The sequence below is a fragment of the Bactrocera neohumeralis genome, chromosome 4, assembly GCF_024586455.1.
Source record: "Bactrocera neohumeralis isolate Rockhampton chromosome 4, APGP_CSIRO_Bneo_wtdbg2-racon-allhic-juicebox.fasta_v2, whole genome shotgun sequence".
In the NCBI taxonomy this organism is placed as follows: domain Eukaryota; kingdom Metazoa; phylum Arthropoda; class Insecta; order Diptera; family Tephritidae; genus Bactrocera; species Bactrocera neohumeralis.
In genome coordinates this window covers 10,560,369-10,585,910 of record NC_065921.1, presented here as the reverse complement: position 1 = coordinate 10,585,910, position 25,542 = coordinate 10,560,369, and the positions used below count along the sequence as shown (strand labels likewise).

Genomic DNA, 25,542 nt, shown 5'->3' with positions numbered 1-25,542 from the left:
CAGTAAAATTACTGTTATTGTTGCAGCATACTAATACAGGGCCAACCAAGTAGATGCATATGTGTGTGCGTGTGCGGAGCAGCCAATAGCGCCAACAGTAATGGGTACAGTTATTACAATAACACATCAGCAACGTGCTCCAATTTCTATTTGACACACTTGACTAAACCAAAAGCTAGCAAATATGCGCTGACACATATAAATTTCTATTATTAAAATAAGCAAACGCATACACACGCTTGTGCGTATATGTATATATATTTGTGCAGTTATATTTGTGAAGAGCAATGTGCAGACACACATAAATTCATATGAGGCGTCATATGTGCTCAACTGCTGCAATGCGTGCTTTTCCTGCATCAACTACGCTTATCACCGTTTCCTGCTGGCGCTGCAGCTCCTCGGCTCCTTGGCTGCTCAAGCACACTTACAAATGGTCGAGAGCGCACTCACACACACACACTTAAAGCGCTGCTTACATATGTCGGTACAAACTTGCAGTTCCCAGTGAAGTAAACACTCACATATTTGGCACATTCCCGTTGGCAACAGAAAGTGCAAACACGCACACACACATATATTCGTACAAACATATGTACATATATATCCTATACATTGACACACTGGCACTCGCCAAGCATCACGTCTCTGTTTTTGACTTCTCGGTTAATAATAATAGAACTAAAAAATTCATTGTATTCCAACTGTATATTCCTGAGTATGTGTGTATGTGTGTGCAAACGTGCGTGACAGACTTCAAAGTGGGGTTTGTGTATGTGTGTGTGTGGTGTGAACAAACTTCACTTGATCAGAAGTAAGTGGAAGATAGCATGTCAAACGGGCACTGCTACACAAGCGAACACATTACTTGAACACCTACACATGTAAGGACAGTCTCATACACATTTAAGGAAAAGTCACATACACACATATAAGAAACTCACACATATACTAGTGCACTCATGCATGTGTGTGAGTACAAACTCACACTCACACTTCTGAATTTCATTTGGGTCATCGTAAATGCTGGATATTTAGTGCTTTCACGGAAGACACAAAGCAAGCGAAGGGACCTGGCAGCAAATTGAAATTGAAGAAAATCACTTCAGGAAAAGCGAGAAAACTGCGAGTGAGTTGCAAATACAACAACGCCAAGCTAGAAATCAGATAAAATGCTGAAACAAAATTGCAATGGTCAGTCAAAATACACGGAAAAGCTTAGCTGCGAGGAAAGAATCTATGAAAGCCGGGGTGGAGGGCAGCGAGTGGAGAAGCTGATGAGCAGTAAATTAAATTTTGCGTGTCGGAATGTTGCTAGCAATTTGAAGTGCAAAAACAAAGCACAAAAGTAATACAAGACATCGAAAAAAAAACAGCACAACACAACAACATCGCAAATACAAGTAGAGTTGCAAGGTTTAATACAGTGGCGAGCAGCAAAAAATGCTTATAGAAAATAATTCATAGTGAGCAACGGCATTTTCAATATTATTTAGCGCTGTTTCAGTCTGCGAGCATAAAAATAAAAATGAAATGAAAGTGAAGTGAAAATCACGTGCAAGTTATTTGCCCCGCCATGACTTTTCAGCTGTCCGTTGCATGCTTGTCTGTCCTGCTTGTCTTCTTTTTCGCTTTTTTGCTGTCCATTTGACTTTTCCACTAAATGGAACTCAAGCACGTGCATGTAGAAGGGTGACAAAATGCAACAACAAAAAATAAAATACAACAAAAATTACTAATAAAATAGCAACAATAAAAATTTTGCAAAAATTACGGAAAAGCAACTACTAAATTACAACAACAACAACTACAACCAAAATTACTGAAATACAAAAACAATCGCTGAAATACACCAAATTATATTGAAATACAACAATATTTACCGTAATACAACAAAAAACAAAAAGTATAAAAAAAATAAATTGATGAAAGACAACAACAACGACCGAAATGCCATAAAAAAATAATCGAAATACAACAACCATACTACAATACAACAACAATCACCGAAATGCAATAAACTTCAACCCAAATATATACATATGTATACATACATATATGTATGTGTTCACCTTCTGGGGATTACACAGAAAACTTTCCAGCAATTCTATAAAATAAGTATGTATGTATATGAATAAATCAGCAGCAGAGCGCTCCGTAACGAATGTGGCAAAACGTAAAGGAAATTGTCCGAGCAATTTTAAGATAACTGTAACAGTTAAAGACACTGAAATGACAGGCAAAGGACAGTGTCAGCCAGCGCCAGCACTGCCAGTTTTTTACAAATATACAACTATATACATACATATATGTATATCAAATGGTACACGACTGCGCTTACAAATATACATACATAAAATATACATTTATGTATGTGTTTGTGGTTCTCTACTGAGCTCACCTGCAGTTCTGCTTCAACTGAAAAGGAATTACTAGGTTCACTTTAGTACGGTACATGTAAAATCTATAGTATATACTAGTAAGAAATATAGTTACTCGTTTGGGATCAGCAGCTGAGCACGGTAAACATATACACACACCCACAAATGGTTACCGAAAACTCATTTAGTGCGGTGACTGTTTGTGGCAGAAAAATGTTTAAATGTTTTATTAACAACTAAATGGTTGACTGGTGGTGAACTGTGGAAATGAAAAAAAACTGCAGTGAAAGAAATTCATTCAAGAAAGCACGGGTTAAGTTCAGGACATCAGAAACAGTTAGAGATGTTTGCAAAACTTTTCCAATAAAAATTTTAATGCCTGAAATCAGTATTTTTAGTAAGTGAAATTATGAACTGATTTTCTTGCTAGATTTGCCAGGAAAGTATATTGCGCAGTAACGGAAGTATTAATATTAAAATCAAATGCGTATGGAAGTCTGATTTTATTAATTTTTCATACGAACAAAAACACAAAGATGAACATTACTAGTTTCACTTAGTTTTCTGAGGTATCTCCCACACTCCCCATGTGAAACGAAATAGACCGAGAGGAAATCGGCATTCCTCAAACATACTACAATATATTTAGCAAGTGGTGCTAATTCATTTCAAATATAGTTGATACCAAGACAAATATTATTGGTTTTATTATTACCTCAGTAAACAGACCTCCTCTGTTCTGGTCGGGCAGTTTTAAGCTATCTTGGTCATCAAAGTGTAATAGTAAGGTCACCAAAATCAAAAAAAGTGTTTACCCTTTCATAGTATTGATTAAAATATAATCATAAAGTTAAGAATGAGAACAGGTTCCTTAAAGACTCAATATATGCATGTCTAATTTTCTTGAAGGCGGACTTAGTATAGACAGACTGTATCCGTAAATCCGTTCTAATGAGTTACAAAATGTCTACAAATAACGGTCTGCATTTCGCTTGTAGGCCACTTTTTCTTTAATCCAAATGTGAACTTTTTTCCCATATTCTCATTGCTAAATATTGATGACTATAGATGAGTTGGATTATATATGTGTATTACTAGCTTTGCCAGCTGTTTGTTAGAGAAAATAAATTGTGTGTTAACAGTAAAAATAATGACTATTCACATTTTCAGAAGCAAAATAATTTAATTTTTAATATCAGAAACATCAGTTTATAAAATTTTGATGACTTACAGAACGGGAGAGTTGATTATGTTTGTGGAATTATTTTTTTTGTATCTGGTCGTAGAGAGCTAGAAATCATTGTAATGCAGCACATCTCGGCAAACAACATTACGGTTCTCCGCCTTAGCTCTGTGGTAGTTAACCTAGTGCCGTTGAACAGTCTGGGCGCGTCCAGGTTACGCATCCTTATGACAGGCACACCAATTTTGAGTGTGAACTCGACCAGAGTGTCAGCTTACCCCATGCAAATCTTTATTTAAACTGCTCTAGCCGTTTACCCATGAAGAAGTAACAAACATACACACTCATAAACTTTATAATAATATTAGTGTGATAGTCGTATATGCCCAAAAGATGTTGCGACAATGCAAGTTTTACGAAACGAGATAAAACTTGGATGGCCGCTTTTTAAACTCTGAACTGCTATATTAAGTTTGTCACCTAGAAGAAAACGTCTGCAACCCTTCAGCCATATCTATCTGTTCGGACGACTATTTGTATATAATAGCTCGCTTATAGTCCTTTCCTCAGTTTGATAGATTTGAAAATATATATTGATTTGAAATTTTGCATACGTTCTTTTCTCCGAAGAGCATCTAAGTCGGAACCGTCGCTATTGGACTATATGTAGCTGTATATAACTATAGCAAAAAGGTGTTATACAAACGGAACGATCAATATTATTATAAGATCTTTTATACCCTTGAAAGAACTGCTGCTTTGTGGAGTATTATAGCGTCGGTGCCGTTAAAATTCTCGATATTTCTTTGCTGATCATGTAAAACTCGATTTCCAAAATATATTAAGAAATGTCTCAATATAATTTTAAAATTTCCTTTTATATCTTAAGAATGCTTTCCATCAATTTTTCAATATAAATACATATAAATTCCACCACAACCATAATCAGTCAAACCAAATTAAATAATGATATTTCTCAAACTTAAAACTCACTCAAGAAATATTTTATACCCACATCTAATAAAGCTCCTCACACTCAACACCACCGCTCCTTCTTATATCCTTTTTAAAAGAGGGGTCAGTAACTACTCGAAATCTCGCCACTCACTGCGTTTGTAATAAATCATTTATTTATCCGCAACTGAAGTGTAATTTGTCGGCGGCTAATGAAAAAGCAAAATTTGCACTATGATTTGAAAACGGCAAACGATTTATCAAATTTTACTTGACGCCTTCATGAAAGGTCATAAAGTCACAAAAGCAGAGCCAAATAAAGCCACTTAGTTAAGAGAGGCGGAAAATAAAACATCGATACAAAACACAAAAAATAAAAAATCCCCAATTTATCACACTTGACACCGTTATATGGCGGTCGCGCTGTTGGCTGCTGCGCTGGCTAATGAAATACGTCTGGCGCATTAACTGCCAATAATAACGCAAAACAGACAATCATAAAGCGCACACACACAAACACAGGCACAGACAAATGAAAGTGTCAGAAACGGACTCCATTGTTCTATATTATGGTTCAGTAAGGCAAGTATTTTCAGCAGGAAAGCAAAGTCCAGCTCTTGCAAGTCCTGAACTTGGTAGACGCTGTCAAACAGAACGAATGTAATTGTATTTAGTTATATAAATGAAGCATAAAAGTTGCAAGTAATTTTTTCGAAAGAAAACAGTCAAATTATTGCGAAAATTGTCTGGCGCAGTAGGTGCCATGTACCGTTAAATATCATTTGGAGCATGTTTCTGGCTGTGTTTTCACAATTAGACTCCTCACAAAGTAGCCTCTTCTGAGATAGAAGCGCTTTTTACTCAAGACAGTAGCAATGTCAGTCTTTTATCTCTTTATTTCTGAGCATTTCAGCTGTCAACTCATCCATGTTGTGCCCACTCTGTTTCGCCTGAGTTGTTGCTGCGCTTTCACTTACATTTTTGCCACATTTTTGTTAGTCCTTTTTATTTTGCTAAAAAAACAAATAAGCTGCTCATAAATCAAGCTGCAGCAAATAAATTATATTTTTTACTTTTTCAGCGGCGAAATAAAATTCTAGCGGATTTTTCAGCAAGCTGCTACAATTATGGCAGCTGGCAATGAATTTGCAAGCACAGGCTCACACCCACAACCACACTTTTCACGGCTAGCAGCTTAAAGTTCTTTTACAGCATTTTATATGCTTGCTTCGCAACTTCCAGGCACACTGACACACCCACACATATACATCCTTTGCCATATCACGCGTTTATTGCTAGGCAATGACTTCGCCGTGTTTTACCTTTGCGTTCGCCATTGACCTTCAGACTCACACAGCAAACAATGTGTGTGTACAATGTGTGGGTGGGACTGCGTGGGGCAAGGCTGTGGTGTTTGCTCGCTTTGATAAAAGATTATTTCTAGCTGCTCGTAAAATAGCATTAATTTTTTCATAAATTTTTCTCTCTTTTGCTGCTTAAAATATAAAATGTGTGCACACACTCTCACAAAAGAATATAAAATTACGCGTTAGACAAGGTACTAGCAATATCTGTGAAGGAATCTCGTTCTCGTTCTGAGTTATCGCCAAACGCAAAGAGCTGAGCAAGTGGGGTTTCCCAGGCATTTCACGGCGCGTGTGCGTTGAAAAAATGTCTAAAATGCATACGGCATTTTTGTTTTTGCTGGTTTCTACTTGTGAAGGAAGAATATTTTTGTTTTGCATCGCTTGTTTGGTCTCAGATACAGTTATGTGTGTGCAAATTGAATTTTATCAGAAAAAAGTGAGTTCATAAGTTCGTAAAAATTTTATGGCCTCAAAGTAATCGCAGAAAATTGGCGGCTTTTATGTTCGCCAGCTGATAGGCATCAGTCGAGAAAATTTCACATTTTATTGCAGAATCTTAAGTGAGGAAAATTTTTTCTTTTTAAAATGAGTTTGTGGGATTATAATCTGGCAGCGTGTGGATTTTTTTAAACCAAGATTAGGTTATTCTAATATATAAATATAAATAAAATATTTTCTATAGAGAAGCAGTTTATTGTAACATAGAAATTGCATTCATTATTTACCTTTTTACAGGAGCACCTGCGCCTGAAAGTGCACTCAATCTCCTTCAAAGCTCTTGCTATATACTGATTTGATATTGAAGGAGAACATAAAACATGTTTTACCTTATCGCTTTCCTTCCTGCTTCCAAGCATGAGGCAGATGATGGGATTATGCTTTAACAAAATCATTGTACACTAGTTTCATCAACGGTCAATAATTCGCAACTGAATGCTTATACAATTCTTGTTTGCCTCTCTGAGTGAAAAATTTAAAGGAATTATCGTTTATAGAATTATGTATATCATGAATTGTTTTGATTCTCTTTAGTGAGACTGCTCTGACCATTTAGACTATATGCCATCCTCTTCTTTTAATATATCTATTGAAAGATTTTGAAAATAAACAATAATCTCTTAAAAACCATTATTCGATGGCATCAACAAAACGTGCTCTTTTGGCATTACTTTTTCGAAAATTACTCGAAGGGAATTTGGCACAAATATCTCATGTTAAGAGCGCGTTAATATTAATAAGACCTTGTTTATCAAATAACCCTACAAAAAAACTCAAAAAGGAGAAAAATCTGTAAATTTGGGTGACTAGTAATAGCAATTGGAAAATTAAATTTTGAACCTTACGTCTAAAATAGTAACTTTCGGGATTGTTTTTCTTCTTTTCTGAATTATAAAAAATGAATTCATTGTAGAAAATTTATAATAAATATACTCTAGCTGAGCAAACGTGTCAAAAGTGATTTGCGCCATTTAAAAGAGGTGAGAGGTGATTGTGTCTTCGAAGATGAAAACTTCCTGACTGGTCAATAAAGTTTTAAGATGAGGAACTGGAAGCAATGCCCTATGAATATTGTTGTCAAATGCAAGAAGACCTAGCAGATTCTTTTTAAGTATCTCAATAGCCATGCCGAAACGTTCAAAGAAGCTGGATACATTCAAAAGTATAGAAATTGAGTGTCATATGAACTAAAGTAAAAAAAAATTGAAAGACGATCTTACTTGTCGGATATGATAGAAAGTTGAAAAATTAAGTGGTTTTTGCAAAGGATTGCGCCTGGTAATGGAAAATGGTTATATTACGGCAACCCTCAACGAAAAAAATCATGTATGTATAAAATCTTGTCAACCAGCCAAATCAGCTTCAAAGCCGAATATTAATGATGCCAAGGTAATGTTCACCATTCGGTGAGACCAGCGTTCTTGAAGTTTAAGAACAAGATGAAACCTTTAATGAGAATAGCTATGGACATTTATTCATCAAACTGAAGCGATAGCTTGGAAAAACTTCCTGAATTTGTGACTAGTTGCAAGGCAATAATTTTTGATGATGACAAAGATCGTCTTCATGTTGCAAGACCGATTAAAAATTAATAGGAAAACAGAAGGGAAGCTTCGTTTCCACCGCCTTATAGCTCAGAGCTTTCAACTAACATTTGATCTGGTCTTTCAGAAATCCCTTACTGGGGCGATTCTTACATGATTTATGACCTCTTGGCCGCTAATCCAGCGTAGTCTTTTTTCGAGTAGAATCGGCAAGTTGCCAGAACGATGCGAAAAGGTTGTAGTAGTAAAATATGGCTTACCCTTTAGTACAGCTTTCTAGTAGTTGGTATATTTGCCGTTTCAATTTGTCCAAAAACAATTCCTAGTAACCTGTGGAGGAACCGCATATACGAAAGTGGCCTCAAATTTATTTTGAGTAAAAAATTGGTTGAACGCCCTCATAAATAAGGAATGAAATTTGAAATATTAAAAATTAAAAGTTCATCGCTTAGACAGCTGATTGGTGGAATTACCTCGACCGCTTAGTGAATCGTGGCATCAAAATTCGCAATCTAGATACCGACTTAGAAGCGAAGTGGAAATAAATTGAAAAATTTTAGTTTCCTTTCGAACGAAGAAGAAAAGGAATACAGAAGGATATGAGACGTATCGGCTTCTATAACATACATTTCAGATATCTTTCAGCATGAAGATACTTGTATAAGAAATATGTGGCTTTATTGGTATTTCGAACAAGCTCTTAGCAAGTTGAGGGGTTGAAAGTAAGCAAAATTTTTGTTGTCTATATAGGTTGCGCACCTAAGTAAATCATTTATTTCTTGGTTTATTGTAAACAGCATGCTTCTTATCCATTTTCCCAAGTTTTTTTGCTAGAGAGAAAGATCCCAAAGCAACCACTTTTTTTTGTCACGAAAAAAGGAATTGAAGTCATACTTTAAATTCTTTTACTCTTTCCATGGAAAACCCATTATTTTTTGCATATACACGTTGCCCTCAAACCATTCTCAATTTCGATAATGAAAGAAGCAACCTTGATAACTGTGCCACCAACAGACAATCAGACAATTTTATTTACTCTCTGCAAATAACCGAAATAATGTGAATTTATATTTTGCAGATACAAAAAGCTGAAAGATTGTAAATTACAGGCGAATATAGGCTTCCTAATGCACCCCGTACACTAACATATACAACAACAATACTTACATACAACTAACAACAAACCAACAATTTATGGAAGGGAATTTGAGATGGCTGTCAAAATGTGTTGATGTGCCGAATCTTGAAGTTATGACACAAAAATCAAAATTACACAGAAACACGCTCACAAAAGTGGTAATAAAATGCGAACACAGTAAGTGGCAAGTCGACGAATAATAAAAAAAGAGCACTCACAACAGCGAAATGAAAGCGGCATAACAAACGAAACGAACCCAAACCTAGACGAAAATGCCAAAATAATAGCCTACAACTAGGCGCGCTTGTTGAAGCACTTGCTATTTGACAACAAATAGACAGACAGACAATGCGCCGAAGGGCGCACAACTCATGACGTGAGTGACTATGATGAATCAAGTGCTGAAAACTGCCGTTTGCTTCAAATCGATGACAACGGCAATCGGCACGATGAACAAAACACTATTTGACATGACACAGACACACAAACACACAAAAGTTATTGCTCTCAAAATAAGTGTGAATGTGTATGTTGAGTGAAAAGGTATGAAAATATTGAGAAAATTCGTGTACAGCGTATGTATGTGTGAGTGTGAAGTTTTTTGTGTATTTTTGTGCCTGTGTGTTTGAGCGCCTGTATGTATGCTTTGCCCCTAGCAATTTGAAATCGTCAAAACCTTACCGTAGCCAATTGCTGCGACTATTTATTGGCGGTATTGCTGACGTTGACACGTTTTCGAAACGCTCATACACACATGTGTATGCAATACATTCACACATATATATAAATGTTTATATACACACACATATATACACATACATACATATATGTACACATGCATTTGTATGTACAACAACACAACCTGAAAGCGAGTGAAGGAAGTCAGTTGCCGCATGTCTACATACACAATTATTTGGAAACCACATAACAACAACAACAAATTCGTACTGCAACAATAAAATGTATGAAATTGAAGACAAAAACGAATTTGCGGTTTGTTGAACATTCGTTCTATATTTGCTCACAACAGCATATATGTGTTGCATACACAATACACACGAAAAGCGCATGCACACATATACACATTATGTACATTTTGTATGCTTTTATTTTCGCTTAATTTTATTTTCTTTCCAGTTTTCATAATTTCTCAATACATTTTTATGCCCTCACTTTACTTTCTTCTTTCGTCCACTTATCCACGTTGACTTCTAAAGCCTTCTATTGACTTTACTGTTGTTGCAATATTAAAAATTGTTATTGGCCTCATCACCGCACTGAAAAGCGGATAATATATGACTGCCAGTCATAAATTCAGGATGTGGCAAGTACGTGTGAACTGGCAATTTTTCTGTCAGCTTTATTACAAGTTTCTTTATTTCTTTTATTTTCATACCGCACATATTTCTTAAAATTATTTGTGACTTATAGTCTTGCGAAAGTGTGCTCAGGTGCGCCATAAAATGTTGTGACAGTAAATTTCAAAGTAGTTGAAACGCATAGTGTGCATTGGTGTGCGTCTAAGATGTCAACGTCGAAGCAAATGTCAAGGCTTTGAGAAGCACGTTGGCATTTTAACGATAAATCATGTATGGTATATTTAGAAGGGAGAGGTAGCTTCTTAGTAGCTAAAACAAGAATTTGTGTGTTTAGAGCTACGAGATGTAGAAGCGAAGCTAACTTGGTTGTATCGTAAACCATAAAATAAAAAAGGACGGCTAAGTCTTTGAGATATGTTTCAGTGACATTTATCAAACCATAAAAATAGGGTGCTGCGAATGATATATGTAACTCGTTTCTGACAAGTGGAGACCCCCACGTAAACTGCTTAACCCAAGTCAACTATTTATTTGGGCATCAACAATATATTACTACGCTTTCATATAAGACTTAATTATTTTATTCATTTGATAATATACAAAATAATTTGAACATGTGGCAACCCTTTATAAAAATATTTTCAATCTAATACTACTTATTACTCAAATTTTATGTTGCTTTTTCTTCTGTCTTATTTAAAATTTTTTTTTATTAAAAAAATGTGGCAACTCTCTTCTACTTTAGTTTTCGTTAAGTTGCTAAGAACTATGTATCTACATCTGCTTCAACAAGCTTTTAAGTTCACTCTAATTATATACATATATTATACATCGTAGCATCTGTATGTATGTATGTATGTATATACGATGACAATTTTCAGTCAAGTGGCAACCATTGCCAAATAATATACTTTATTATCTTTTAAACCTCTTTCGTTTCATATCCGTAATAGTTATTCTATTTTATCAAATTATTTAAAAAAAAATTGTTAAAAGGTGGCAACTCTAAAGTAATATGTTTAACTTTATATCTTCATACAAAGTTTTATTTTCGAATTCTCGCACAAACTTAATTATATAACAATATCGTATATCTTAATTGAATTAGTAATTTCTAGACAGGTGGTAACCATTTTCAGAAACGTATCAGACACAACACTTCTTTAAATATTTTATGGTCTATTAGTAGGTTTTGCGCTTAAGTACTTCTCTAAATCGAGTGAACTCCTTTTTATCAATTTAATTGAAAAATAGTTTTTTTAAATGTGGCAACCATTTTCAGAAAATATTTTCAATTTTAAGTGTCATCATAATAATCATTTCGATATGTTATAGACAATATGTTATTCTTATATTAAAAATTCGTTCTTTTATCAAGTTTTACAAAGCTGCATATTTAAACAGGGTGCAACCCTCCTCTAAAATAATATAGCTATGAGCTCTCTTATGACTTATAAGCGCGGTAACTACAATACTCTTTTTCATTATTTATCATATACTTAGACTTTAAATCTGCACAAAAGTGGCAACCCTGCTAACAAAAATTTTTTTTACTAAGATTTTCAAACACGTGGCAACCTTCCACTAAAATATTATAGCTATTAACTATCTTAAGCCCTATAAGCTCGCTAACCGCATTGTGCTGTTTTAATATCTTAGTATTTATTAAGACTTAAAATGTGCCAAAATTTGGCAACCCTGCTAAAAAAATATTTTTATCGTTTTTATTCAGAGTGACTTATGCCTTAGAATTTTTATTCTAATATATTTTTTTAAGCGCCAACGTTTTTTATTTCATGCCAACTGGATATGATACCCACCAATCCAATACTCATACTCAAACACAATACTCAAGCCGATACCATTTCAAGCGTGAAGAAATTTTAAACGTTAAAAAAAAAAACCTCACTGCAAAATTTCCAAACTTCAAAAAATACAAAGCAAACTGATGAGTAGGAAGAATTATATTGTGAAAGTAGTTATGTTCAGTTTAGTCTAAGTTTTTCAATTTTCCAATTTCTTCCATTCAAATTTTGCGCACATCAGCATTGCCATGTGTATGCTGCAGCAGCAAATTCTTGCACATTCCCACTTTATTCCAAGTTGTTTGGTATTTTGCGCATTCTTCCAACTTGATGCCCCAGCAAATCATGTGCTCTGCACGTCCATCACGCTCTTACAAAGTTTGACTTTTATTGGCAGCTGCATAGTTTGGCGCGCTGTGACAGCTGACACAGAAGCGCCCACAGTGACATGAAAATTTAGACGCTTTGCACTCCGCTCAACACCCCACCCACAGTGCACTCCCGCTCGAAGCAATTTATTCATTTTTGTATAGTGCGTATGTGTGTATGTGTTTGTTGCTTCCGTTGTTGCTTTGTGTCTGGGAAATGTGTTTTCCTGAAAGCATTAACCTTCAAGGTAAGCAAATCGATATAGTTGGCGCCGCAACGACACGTTTTTCAATCATTTTTATTTCGGAACTTTCATTCAGCTGCTAACAACAAGCAAGAATTTCACTTTCACTTTGTAGCTACGTACGAAATTCGGTTTTCTTTCTTTGTGAAGCTTCTCTTTATTGGATGAGCTTGTGTGGATGACCCTGAAATGCCAAACTTTCAGCACAACAAGTTTAAAGAAATTTTCCAAATATTTGTGTATGTATGTAGGAGTGTGTGTAAGGACTCACTCATGTGCGTCAATGTTCTTATAATTGTGTGCTGCCATTTCATTTAATTACTTTAAGTGTTCGAGAATTAGATGAAAGAGAGAATTTGTGGTGAATGAATTTGCTCAATGCTTCGCAAATTGTTGTTGTGCGGATTCTATGAGCTAGTGTAGCTCTGCCTTGAAAATCACCATATTATTTAGTATGCAGCGTAGCTGTCCGTGTTTTAGTCTAATGAATAATAAAATCAAGAATTTGCTTTCCGCTGCAATTATTTTGAATGCAGTGGCATTTAATTTAGCCAATATAGCAATTTACTGATTATACAGTACATAAAAGGTTCTATTCATATCATGGTACCAAGCCTTACTGGTTTTAGTCAAGTGAATTTTCTTTGTTTTTTCCAATTTTAAATATTTCTTATTTAATTTTGTTTTAATTTAAATGGGGTTAAATAACATTAAGGGAAATATAAGCTGCTTTGTTAGAAATATTGCCGACAGTTGTCGAAGTAACCGATTTTGATATTTTATATATATAGTAGCAAATTTTTATACAAGAACTTGCTTTGAATCAGCCTTTAGAACCTTTTGTAAAATGGAAATTTATCTCCTTATGGATATATCTTATTTTAAAATTTGTTTCTACTATTCCCTTAGTGTATGTTATACTTAATAGACAAGCTATGGTGTTTACCCCTGTCTTAACTGGTACGTAAGTAAAAGTTTTTTTGTACTGATCCTTCAAACCATCTTATGCTGACTTTCACGGTTCCAATGGTTCTCTATCAGGGTAATTTTTATTAAATTTTCTTAAAATTCTCTGTACCAAGCACGCTTGCAAAATATCCAAGTTATTCGTGGCATCATTTTCTCAGCTACAGATTTAACCTTTTCCTTAATTGTATAATTACATATCAATTTACTTTTTAATTTCATATTTCCATACATCTTGCTTATTAAAGCCTAATCCGATCCAACAATAACGATTTAATAATAACAAACCTAATATTGCCTGTGTGCGACGGTGCGTATGAGTAACCTTGCGAACTTGGCTGATATAAAGTAAATGCGATTTTTGCGTAAAAAAGGTATATACTAAGATCTTAATATATGCAAATATTAGCATTAGATCTCCGTTAATCACAGTTAATCACCTTTCCGTAAGCAATTTATTATGAATTGATTAAGTCGCTTTATCGTTTTAAGCTGTGTGATAGGTGTATTTCTTGGTATACAGAAGGATTTTTTCGGCGCTCATTAAATGCTGATTATATTAATAGCACTGCATTAATTTTTTTTAGTTTCTTTAACTAATTTTTTATGCTTTGTAAACATAATTTGTCTGCTTCAACTAATTGTGCTGCAGTGCGTATGAGTAATATGATGGAAATGCTGCGTATAACGAAATTTTTCAGTAAAAACATTTTTGAAAATTGGTTTTATATTGAATTAAAAATAGAAGTTTAAAAATTTTAACAGGATTGAGCATCGATTTAACTATCGTGTGATTATTGAAGTGTCTCATCACATTGAAAAAACTTACTTCGTAAAAAAAAGATTGTTTTTTATCAATAGGCGCTCTGGCGCTAACCATTACTAACAAAAATATTAAAAAAAATTTAATCAATTAGCAGGGTTTGACATTCGTGTTTTAGTTTTCAATTTTCTGAATAAATTTTTTAGTTTAACAATATTTATTTGAATTTTTTGTATTATTATTTTCTGCACTAATATGTATTTGGTTGATATAATTAATGATTGCTCGTGTTTCTAATTCTTGAAGGATAAAGTTAGCCGCTAAGAGTTTCTATCCCAAAATATAATAAACATAATTTTTCAAATTCAAAATTATACTTTTATATATAGCATGTTGCCGCTAAATTACCAAAAAGCACCACTCAAACGAAAATCGAATAGGAACAGAACCTGATATATAACCGGGTAAAAAACGGAATAGAAACTGTTAAATAACTGGTTAAGAACCAGAAGAGTACCTGATATATAATTGGTTACCAACAACCAACCCGACAGCAGTTTTCAAAATTACTTTAGAAATATTTTTCGTCGCTAAAATAACAACTACAAAGTAAAATAAACACATAACACTCTTATCTCTGCTCATACTATCTTTTCATGCGATTAGAGATACTATAATTTCATTTCAAATTTTGAATGAAAGCTAAAGCAGTTAAAGTATTTTAGTATAAGGAAATTGTACATAATTTTACAAAAGGAGTATTATTAGTAATTTTATAAAACTGTTCAATTCAAAAAAAGTTTTCTGCTGTTCACTTAAACTTTCAAGACCTTCAATATACAACTATTTGGTACACAATATATTACTTCTGAAATATATATGTATCGCTTATATAATATAAGATCATCTCTAAAACACAAATTCGTACAATGTTAAACAAAAGTAAATTATTTTGCACTCACCATTATTTAGATTTGCCAAGCCGAACACTACCATCATGGTGATGCGCAGCAAGTTGTTGCCACAGAGGCAACGCTGCGGCAGCATGTTGACTGCTGATGTTTAACTTTTTTGATTATCTCAAATATGTTTTCCCTGCTACTTCCTCAAACACAATTCGCTTCAACAAACTGGGCGTTAGCGGCACTCACAGCTTATTTCAATTAATTTATTTTCAAGGTTTTCAATTATTTGCAGCTTCTGTTGAACTTGCACTTCGACTTTCACTTTCACTCGTGGCTCAGCGCAAAACTTTTTCAGCTTTTTTATTTACCGTTTTGTTTGTCTAGCTCACTTGCAACTTTTTGGTTTACACTACGTAGTTGCTTGTTGACATGGTCAGCGGAGAGGTCAAGCGTAACGCTTCACTGTTGTTAGGCGAGGGAAAAGCGATTTGCTTGTTTACATTTTGCACGGCATTGACACTGTTGCAACGATTTGAAATTTTTAGCATTTTGCATGTGCGCTATGAAATTTTAATGTCAATAATTTTTGCGTTTATTTTTAGATTTTTTTTTTTTGTATTTCAAATGTCGCTTTTATGACAACGACTGTGTCGGGTCGCTCACACACGTTTACAGCTGGCCATATTTCAGCAGCAGCTGCTACATTTCAACGCTCTATTCATTTTTCTGCAAATATATGCAAACATGCGCATTATTAATATGCTCTAACGGTAACTTGTGCGCTGCTTGGCAAGCGGTGAGTCACTCGTGCGGCGCTGGCAGCTGCTTTCGTTTACTATACACACATACGCATACACAAGCGCATTTAGTGCATGTGTTAGCTGTTTGCAAATGAGTTTTTGTTGTTGTAATTTTTCCGTTATCACTTGTTCGAAATGTTGTCGCTACTGTCAGTTTCAGTTTTGGGAAATGTTGAAATGTTGCATACAACAACTACTTTACAACAACATATCAGTCATATCAGTGGCACAAACACGCACATACGCTAGCACAAAAATATTTCTGTTAGTTTGTATGTATGTATGTATGTGTTAGTATTTTTTGTTTGTACGCTTGCCTCATTCAAATTTCATGCATCGAAATTATCGAGAATATTTTATTTATGCTAAGCGCGTTCTCGTTCACGTTCCCGTTATGCTGTCGCAGTCACTTGTGTATGCAACCGACAAACGCACGCGTGCGTAGTTTTGTTTTCGCGGCGGCGACAATTCGCAATGTCTATGGCAGCCCGACAATGTTGTTGTTTGTGCTATTGCAGCAGCGCGTAGTTAGCGCAGTCAGCACAATTTCACTAGTTTTCGCTTGCCAAAGCATTTTCACAACTCACTGAACTAGATTTTTTGTTTTTTTGCTGTTTTTTATTGTTTTTATAATCGGCAAATTTTTCAGTTTTTTTGTGCGGTTGCCCGTTATTTGAATTCCCGAGCAATTGTGCATAATTTGCAAGCGTTTTATTCCGAATTGTCGCGCACTTTGGGCTTTCACTTCACTTGCTGCACGTTTTGGCGTTTAGCTTGCGATTGAGGGGCGAGAAAAAATATTTTAGTTTTGGCTGAAACATGCAGCTCGATTACTTATTCTGTTCCGGTATTTGATTTTTGTTATGAATTTTTTGTTGTTTTAATTCTGATTGTTGTTTTAATTTGTTTTTAGTTTTTATTTTAGTTTTTTTTTTATTTAAAAAAAAATTTTGGTTCAAAGTACGATATTTTTATTTTTTTTTAATATCTTTTTATCATTAAAATTTTAGTTTTTTGCTTTCTTGTTGAATTATTTTTATTTTTTTTTTCTTATTTTTTGCAATTTTTTATTATTTTCAACTTTTATGTTTTTTCCATTCTTCTAATTTCCACTAACTTTTTCGCAGTTTCAATTTACTCCCACCCGCACAAATACCAGCAACTGTGTGTTGCCGCTTGCATTTGCATCGCTGATAATCAGTCGAATTTTTCGCGCGCAATTTCACTCTATCTGACCTTTGGGGATTCTCGTCAACTGTTTGCATTTATCTCTTCACGCGTATGTGTGTGTGTGTGTGTATTTGTGCTGATTTTAGTTTGCTCGTTGCATACTTTATGGCGCAGTTGACACAGTTTTGCAATTTGCACAAAATTTTTCCATTTGCTGATTTGTTTTTTGCTGCAATTTGTCAATTATTTGCTACTACGCTTGGGAATCCACCGTTACTTATGTGCTTAATTTATTCAGTGGCTTCAAATGTTTTGAAATAAATCATTCACAGTTTTTTTGTGATATTGCGCCTGCACTAGAATTAAATTTGGAATTGATTAGTTAAAATAAAATATTTAATTTTATTATGTTTTATAGTAAAAGGTAGTATTTTTGGTTAACAGCAGCTGATTAATTCCTGCATATTTATCTTCCAATTGAAATATTTTTTCTCGTAAAAAGCTGGAATAATTTTGAAAAAACTATGATCTTATGATCTAGAGATTTACTTGATTTTTTTTTAATAAAGATATAACTACAAAACCTAAATGAATTTTGGTTAGTTATTATTTGTTTAATACTAGTAGAACATTTGTAATGAATGAATCTTTTACATATCCAAAAACCAAATAATGGCTAACCAAAACTCATTAAAGTATTTTGTAGAAAACATCAAACCTTCAACTAGTGACGAAGCTTTGCATATTTGGAGTAAAGATAGGTTAGGTCGTAGGGTTGATCCAAAATCTATGGATCTCACTTGAATAGTCATTTGTTTAGTGTGTTACTCATAAGCTGCTAAAAGTGGACCACCAAATAGCCATATATTGAAGATTTTCAATATCAGTCTTGGAAAAGCCGGGCAGTGGATTGGAAAGTGATTCCAACTCGTTTTCTTCTATACAGCTTTGGAAAATAGCGCGGACGACACAATATTTAGTCGCTTAGTTCAGTCAGAATACCTACAATTGCGGCGATGTGGGCTAAGCTAAGAGCTAGATGTTCAAAAATCCTCTTACGGTTCACTCTGTGACACAATGATATCACAGTCGCACAATTTCTGATGGAAAAGCGCTGCTTAAGCTCACTGAATGCTCAAAAGGCCAATGCAAAAACACAATAACACATTGGAAAACTGACTCGCTTTTAATGAATTGAAATTGCAGAAAGGATGCTCTCCCCAGCAAGCTCATTTTCAGTTTCCTAGTGTAATATGGAAGAACCTTGAAGCTATTATTAATGAGATCATGCATTGCTTAACCAATATTGAACGCACAGTCAGCAAGCTCAAATCTACTGCTATCAGAGAATGCTCACTTCTTTGAAGAAAGCTGCACTTCGGTATATCTACTGCTGCCTTGATGGCAGTCGGTTACGCTTGAAAGACCACTGTGGCGGTCCAGACTTCTGAAATCAGAGTTGATGGAGAGCTACCGGCAAAAGACCCTATTTTCTACCCATAAAATTGCACAGTACACAAATTACACAAGTGAAATCATAGTTCCATATTCATACAAATTATCTAAAAAATCCCGACCCTCGAGTTTATCGTTGTTCAAAATTAAAAATTGTGTGTTTTTGAAAACTTAAAACGTAAAACTTTTCCCAACAACCGAACTCTAAAGGACAGTAGCGTTATGGTAAATGTGTTGGCCAGCTTTCGTTTCTATTAAATATCGAAAAATATTAAAACATACAATACATACACGCACAGTCAGTTCAGTTAAGAAGACGAAACCCAAGAAGAATCATTATATTGGAAAATATTGTTCGTACAATGAGCTGTAGTTGAAAAGAAATTGCAATTTATTCAAACCTTTTGTCGGTTTTAAGCTGCCAAAAATCGAAGTGAGATAAGATAAAAAAATGGTTTAGCCTTTTATGGTATATGGTAGTCGAAAAAGACTCTTCGTTTTTGTAATCAAATATTAACTTATTTTTTTATATTTATAATAATGAGTAATAAACAAATATGTACCACTTTTTGCCATTTTTCTCTTAGAGACATTATTCCATCCGTGTAAATCCTTCACATCGCAATTTCCAGAACGAAAGTGAGCGTACCATTGCTGTGCTACACGAACTGATACAGCATCGTCTCCGTAAGCTTCACAAATTTCATTGATGGCTTGCGTGGCATTCTTCCCTTTTTAATTCAGAAATTTCAGAAAATAGCGAATTTCTTCAGTATTTTCACTCATTTTTGAACAACTGTAATTGTTTTTTCAACTTCACCGAATTTTTTTGTTAAATGAAGCCTAAAATCTCACCTCTCCAACACTATATGGTGTTACACAATGTGATTGGTAGCACTAGGTAGATGTACGACTGCAACGATATCTATTGACAAAATACGAAAACACACTACCCAATATCATGAACAGAACATATATCAAATATTTCATAGCGGTCAGACCATTTGCCTTCGAGTGATACTGCAAAAAATTCCTTGAAAATAATTTGCTCAATAAGTGGCTGTAACCAAAAAATATTTTGAATATTGCTTTAAAATTCTTGTAGGGTTTTATTAAAAGTATATGTACTGAAATTTCTGAAAAACAAATTAGTTTTTTCCAAACTTCATACTTGGTGTGATCCTTAAAAATTTCTCTTAAAAATAATTCGTTTTTTCCCGAGAAAAACAAGAAAAAAAGTTGTAGCGAATTTTAGTCAGAAGAAATACTTTTAAGGCAAATTTTTTCGTCACTACTAAGGAAACAAAGGCTAGTACTTAATTGTACATAATTTTATAAAAGACAACTCGTGATATAATCTTTATAACTTACAAAAAAAATTAAATAAAAAGTTTAAATAAATTCTTGAAAAAAGATATTGAATAAATATACATTGGTCAATTTATATCCTTTAATTCGAAAAAACGAACTGCAACTAGCACTTTTTTGATTTTTAGCACCAAGCAGCCAGCAACTGGAATATTTAATGCAAACCCGCAACACTTGAGCAAAAAATTAGCATTTCAGCCAATTCGCCAGCGCTTGGCTTGGCTTGGTATCGTGTAACTCAATTATGTTTCAAATTTATGCTGAAGTCGCGCCTTTTATTGAAGACTACCGCCCACGAGTGCATGGCGACTACTTTTGCTTAATTTTTTCTGCGTTTTAGATATGCAAACCATAACCATATACATAAAGAGAATTTGTGACAAACACGCACACATACACACACATATATATATGTATATGTATACATTTGTCTGAAAAAATTTCCTCGTAACTAAGCTTATATATTTATATGTAGCGGTTAATATTCAAATAACCCGGTCAACTGCTACGCAGTGCCAGCTTACACGCTTCACTTTGGCAAAAATCCAATCTGCAAAGTACTTCAAGTAGAAATAGCTGGAATGAAGGAAAAAAGCAGAGCAGCAAATAAATTCGTAAGTTGAAGATCAGCAGCAGCAGCAGCAGGAGCAGCAAAAAGTTGAATAGCAAAGCGCAAAGTATGAGATAGTGACAGTAGCAGACGCATAAATTTCCGCTGAGTAGTAGTGGGCGAGTAAAAAATGGGAGTAGAATTTGAAAAAGCACATTGAATAAATAAATTGGCCACGCTGAGTTGGGAGTCAAAAGTACAAACCGAAAGTGGCGCACAATAAACTTTAAGCAAGTGAAAGAGTAATTTCTTTTATGAAAATTACGAAGCACATAATAGTTTTTGTAACAGTGTTTTAATAATTATTATAGACATAACTAATATTAGCTTACTTTAAATGAAAACATTTCTGCATTACAAAAGGCTTGAAAACCCAAGAGATTGTAAACTAACGGTAACTTAGAGTATTGCTAAGACCATTTGGCAACCAACGTGCTTTTATTAAGTATACAAATAAACTTAGAAACGGCAAGAAAAGCAAAAACTAAACACCTTATCAAACACAACAACATAACTTCATAACATAGGTTACGTATACGCAGGGTACAACTTGTAAGTTGAGAATGCGTACAACTTGGAACGGGAGAAAGGCAAAAGCAAGTAGTAATGGCACAAAAGTGTACTTTGCCGCTGCTATCAAGTGACTTATAAACTTATTAACATTTTACCACTGTCGCCGGCAACCCTACAGCAAATAAGCACAATATATATCTCACTTGATAATTGAAGCGCAAAGCAAACCGTTGGCAATATGGCAAACAGCGAGACCTGAACATATGTAAGTGAGTTTGTGTGACGGCGAAGGCAGCGTAATTCAAGCGACACACAGTCCCAGCGGCCATTTAGCATTGGCTCACAATGGATTCACACAAATGAGCATAGCGTATGGTTAAGATGCGAAGCCTAGAAAGGCCTTTTTCCGGCTGCCACCACATATGTGTACTTAAGATGGGGTACAAGGGATTAAAGGATATGTGTTGCTGGTGTGGAGAATGTTAGTTTAGGTTATCGCAGCATCAAAACCCAGCTGTGTAAGTATAGCTAATGTGAATTTCTTAAGATAAATAATGGTTTAGGGGTTATAGTGAAGGAAAGTGCACAAGGAGCAGTAGATGGCATTTGTGTCGTTTAAGAGCGTGATTATATGTAACTATATAAAGTTATGTAATAGTTTTACAAGTAAACGATAAGGTTGCGGTAGGTAGTATGAGTTTGAAAATCTTGCAGAATGAGGGTTAAATTTACATATAATTTGTTTTAGACAGATAAGCTACAAATGTATGGGGTTACTAATATAAAATTGTTGTTATTAGCTTCATTGAATGTTTTGAAATATGATTAATGATTTATCGTTGCTACCGGATTCAACTAAAGTTTTAGAATTTCCATTTTTTGTTTTCAACTAGACTTATGTAAGATATGTAGCTAAACCTTGAAACTCTTTCGGCGTAGATAAGGTATTACTTTGACTGTATTATAACAGTTGAATTAATAAATGGCAATTTTTACACTTTTTCTTCTTTTTATTTCTTCTCTTTCTTTTTTTAAAATTTCTGAAAATATACGCAGTAATGGTATAGAGAAGGTTCTCAAAGAGTATGGGATGCAGAGTTATTCAATTAGTTTGTGTCTATTAATTGTATATTAGAATATTTTTAACTTTACTCTTGGTTGTTGCAGTTGAAAAATTATCAAAAGTGAAGGTCGTAGAAGCTAGGAAAGCGGCTGGTATGAAATTTGCAACAAAATAAAATCTGAAAAGATGGGCTGTAGTAGTTATCAAAGTTCCCGTATTAATGTTCTTTCGCATTATTTATGGTTGGTGAGTTCAAACCTAATAACTCTACATATATAGGTCCTTAACATGGACTAAGTATATGATATTGATGAAATTAGTCATGGAATAAGATGATTTTTTATGTTAAAAATAAAAAAGAAAGCAACATAAGCATTTACTTCGGCAGCACCAATTCAGTAATACCCTTCACAGGTACATTTTTTATAGTATTAAACGTTCTTTGTCTTAATTTTGACAGGTAAGATTGTGTGTCAGCTATAAGCTATAGTAGTCCGATCTGAACAAAATTTTCGGAGATTGTTTGCTTTGTTTTCGATTCTCATATATGCCACATTTCGTGAGGATATGTTGTCAAATAAAAAAGTTTTCTATATAAGAACTCGATTCTAATCATTGAGTTTGTATGAAAACTACATACTATACTACTCCGATCTGAACAATATACTCAGAGGTTGTAGTGTTCACAATAATCTGTGGTAAATTTGGTTAAGATATCATGTCAAATATAAAAGTTTCTCATATTAGAAATCGATTTTGACCATTCAGCTATTCAAAAACTGTTAAATTTGAAGGAACTGAAGCATTTTCATAAGCAAAACTTCAGCTAAGAAGTGGTCCATTTCATATCAGACTATAATTTGAATTGGGTAACGATATTATAGACCAACAAAGATAACAATTTTGTTCCAAAATTTTCTTTCTTACTAGTTGGTAGGACGAAACACGCTCGCTTTAAGCTGTGTAACTCTTATTTTTAAGAGAAAATTGCACTCATCCTTCTACAATACATTTTTGGAACTTATTTAGAAACTTATTTTACACTTTAGCTCAGAAAAAATAAAATAAAATTTATTACTGCAATAAAAAAATAAATCGCCAAAAACCATTAAAGAATGTTTACAAAATTTAACGCCAATCAAACATCAACATAGCAACTGAAATTAAACTGAACGTTCAGCCAATTCAGCCATGCAACATACTCGAAATGACAACGAGTTTATTTGCCGTACTCGCCAAGTGATTGCCTCAAGGCAGCTGGCTCAGCATGCGTCTAAGAGCAAAGCAAATATCTTGGCAAATGAAAACAAAACAAAGTTGCTCGAGGAAGTCGCAGAAATAGGCGAATGCAAAAATTATGTAGCAACAACACAAATAGACGTGCACACACCCACGTGAGCCGCGACGTGTCGTACAAGCTACTTACATGTGGTATATGAAATGTCACTCATACGCCATGGGTGCTGGCACAGCAGCAGCTTTAACTACATACATACACTGAGCGTAGCAAAACGGTTGCTGTGTAAGGAATTAATATATGCAGCTGTATGTGTGTGTGTGTGTTGGCGCCGGAAATGCGTGAACATAAATGCTGCTTTGCCAACCATTCAAACGGGTGGCTGTATGTGTGGGTGTGCGTGTGAAGGTAGTCACATAAAAATAAATAAGAAAATAAGCACACTCACTTGCGCATTCAGCAGCTCATTCGCAAACGTAATAACTTCCGCAGGAAGCTGTAGATTTCACCATGTCAGCTGCTTATTTATGCTTGTGTGTGGCGTCGCCGCTACGTACAGGGTGTTATTTTTACATTTCTTTATTTAATTTTTTATTTTTCTTCATTTAATTCTTTATTTTGAAGTATATTTCTTTTTTTCCACAAATGGTATTAAAAAGATTATAAATTGAACGCTAATTTTAAATAATCCTTTGGGGGCCTTATGTAAACACACTATCCGTTACTTTTACTGTTTAACTGGTGTGTGTTGATTTCGCCGACTGTTAGACACACGCAAGCGACACTGCAACAAATTTTTAATAAAATATCAGATATTTCATTTTTATTCACTATTTTGAATTTAACATGCAATTTTTTCGCAAATAAAACATTTTTTTTTACTTTTGCGTTTTATTTCATCAAAAGCCAACAGCCGTCCAGCAGCTGGTCTCAATTATGTTAATCAGCAGCTAATGCCAAGCCTTGCCACACACTTCACACAACACCGTATTTGCTGTTTGGCTGTGCGCTGCGCTGCCGTTTCACTGTTTTACTCGCCGTTCGATGCGCTCAAACACACCCGTCACGCGTACGGTCGAACAGTAACTGAACGGCGCATAGTGGATACGCGTGCGAAGCATTGCCGTCGACGACGAGCGCCAGCACACAATATTGACTAGCAGCTAAGTGCAAGCAACGGTTACCACGATTGCTGCGAAAGTAACGAGCGCTAATTTTCGTTACGCGAGCCTTTACTACGAACGCACGGCCGTCGTTTCGTTTGCGCTCGCCGCAATGCAAAGAGGCCGGAAAGCTGCAAAATGGCAGGACATATTTGTTATTGTTGTTACTATTAGTTTTTTTGTTTTTTGTGTTTTTGCTTCGGCAGCGTGACGCAGGCTGGGCAATGGTAATGGCGTTGACAGCAGCGAGTAGCTGAGTTGATGAGCGTAATGATTAGTTTACGCATGGGAGCGACGAAATATGAAAGTAGCGTTTACAAAATAGCACTAAAGGTCGTTGTAATCGAGCGAGTTTTGTAGAGAGCAACACCGAACCCTTTGAGCAAAAGGAGTATGGCGGTGCAATGTGCGTGTATGTTGGTTGTGGTTAAGAAAAATGAAAAAAATCAAAAAAAAAATTTACTAAAAAAAGTTTATTTTTAAAAATGTTTTCAAAAATCGAAAATACAAAAATAAACATATTGCTAATATAATAATATCTTTAGTGTGTTTTCCCCTTTATTATGTTGCTGTAATTTACGCCTTACGGCAAATTTGTTTAGCCCATATGTAACGAGTTAGATTTTATAAGCTCTGCAGCATCCGTTTTTATAGCAAAAGAGCTGCGTGCCATAAAATAAATTTATGTATTAGTAAAATGAGTTTAGAGCATATTATTGTGCACACA

The 25,542-nt window shown here is 34.6% G+C and overlaps 1 protein-coding gene across 2 annotated transcripts in view; it reads right to left on the bottom strand.

The window, feature by feature from the left end:
• LOC126757413 (uncharacterized) overlaps window positions 1-24,786 on the bottom strand; it is a 171,176-nt gene extending 146,390 nt beyond the window's left edge. Inside the window, exons 1-3 of one of the 2 annotated variants that reach the window (XM_050471313.1) lie at window positions 24,535-24,786; window positions 24,101-24,436; window positions 15,494-17,762 (exon numbers count right to left, since the gene is read on the bottom strand). In XM_050471313.1, the coding sequence (XP_050327270.1) occupies window positions 15,494-15,578 (85 nt within the window). In that variant the 5' untranslated portion in view covers window positions 15,579-17,762; window positions 24,101-24,436; window positions 24,535-24,786. Of the gene's footprint in view, window positions 1-15,493; window positions 17,763-24,100 lie in introns of both variants that reach the window. The other variant, XM_050471314.1, reaches the window with a different exon arrangement.
• Window positions 24,787-25,542: the final 756 nt, after the last annotated feature.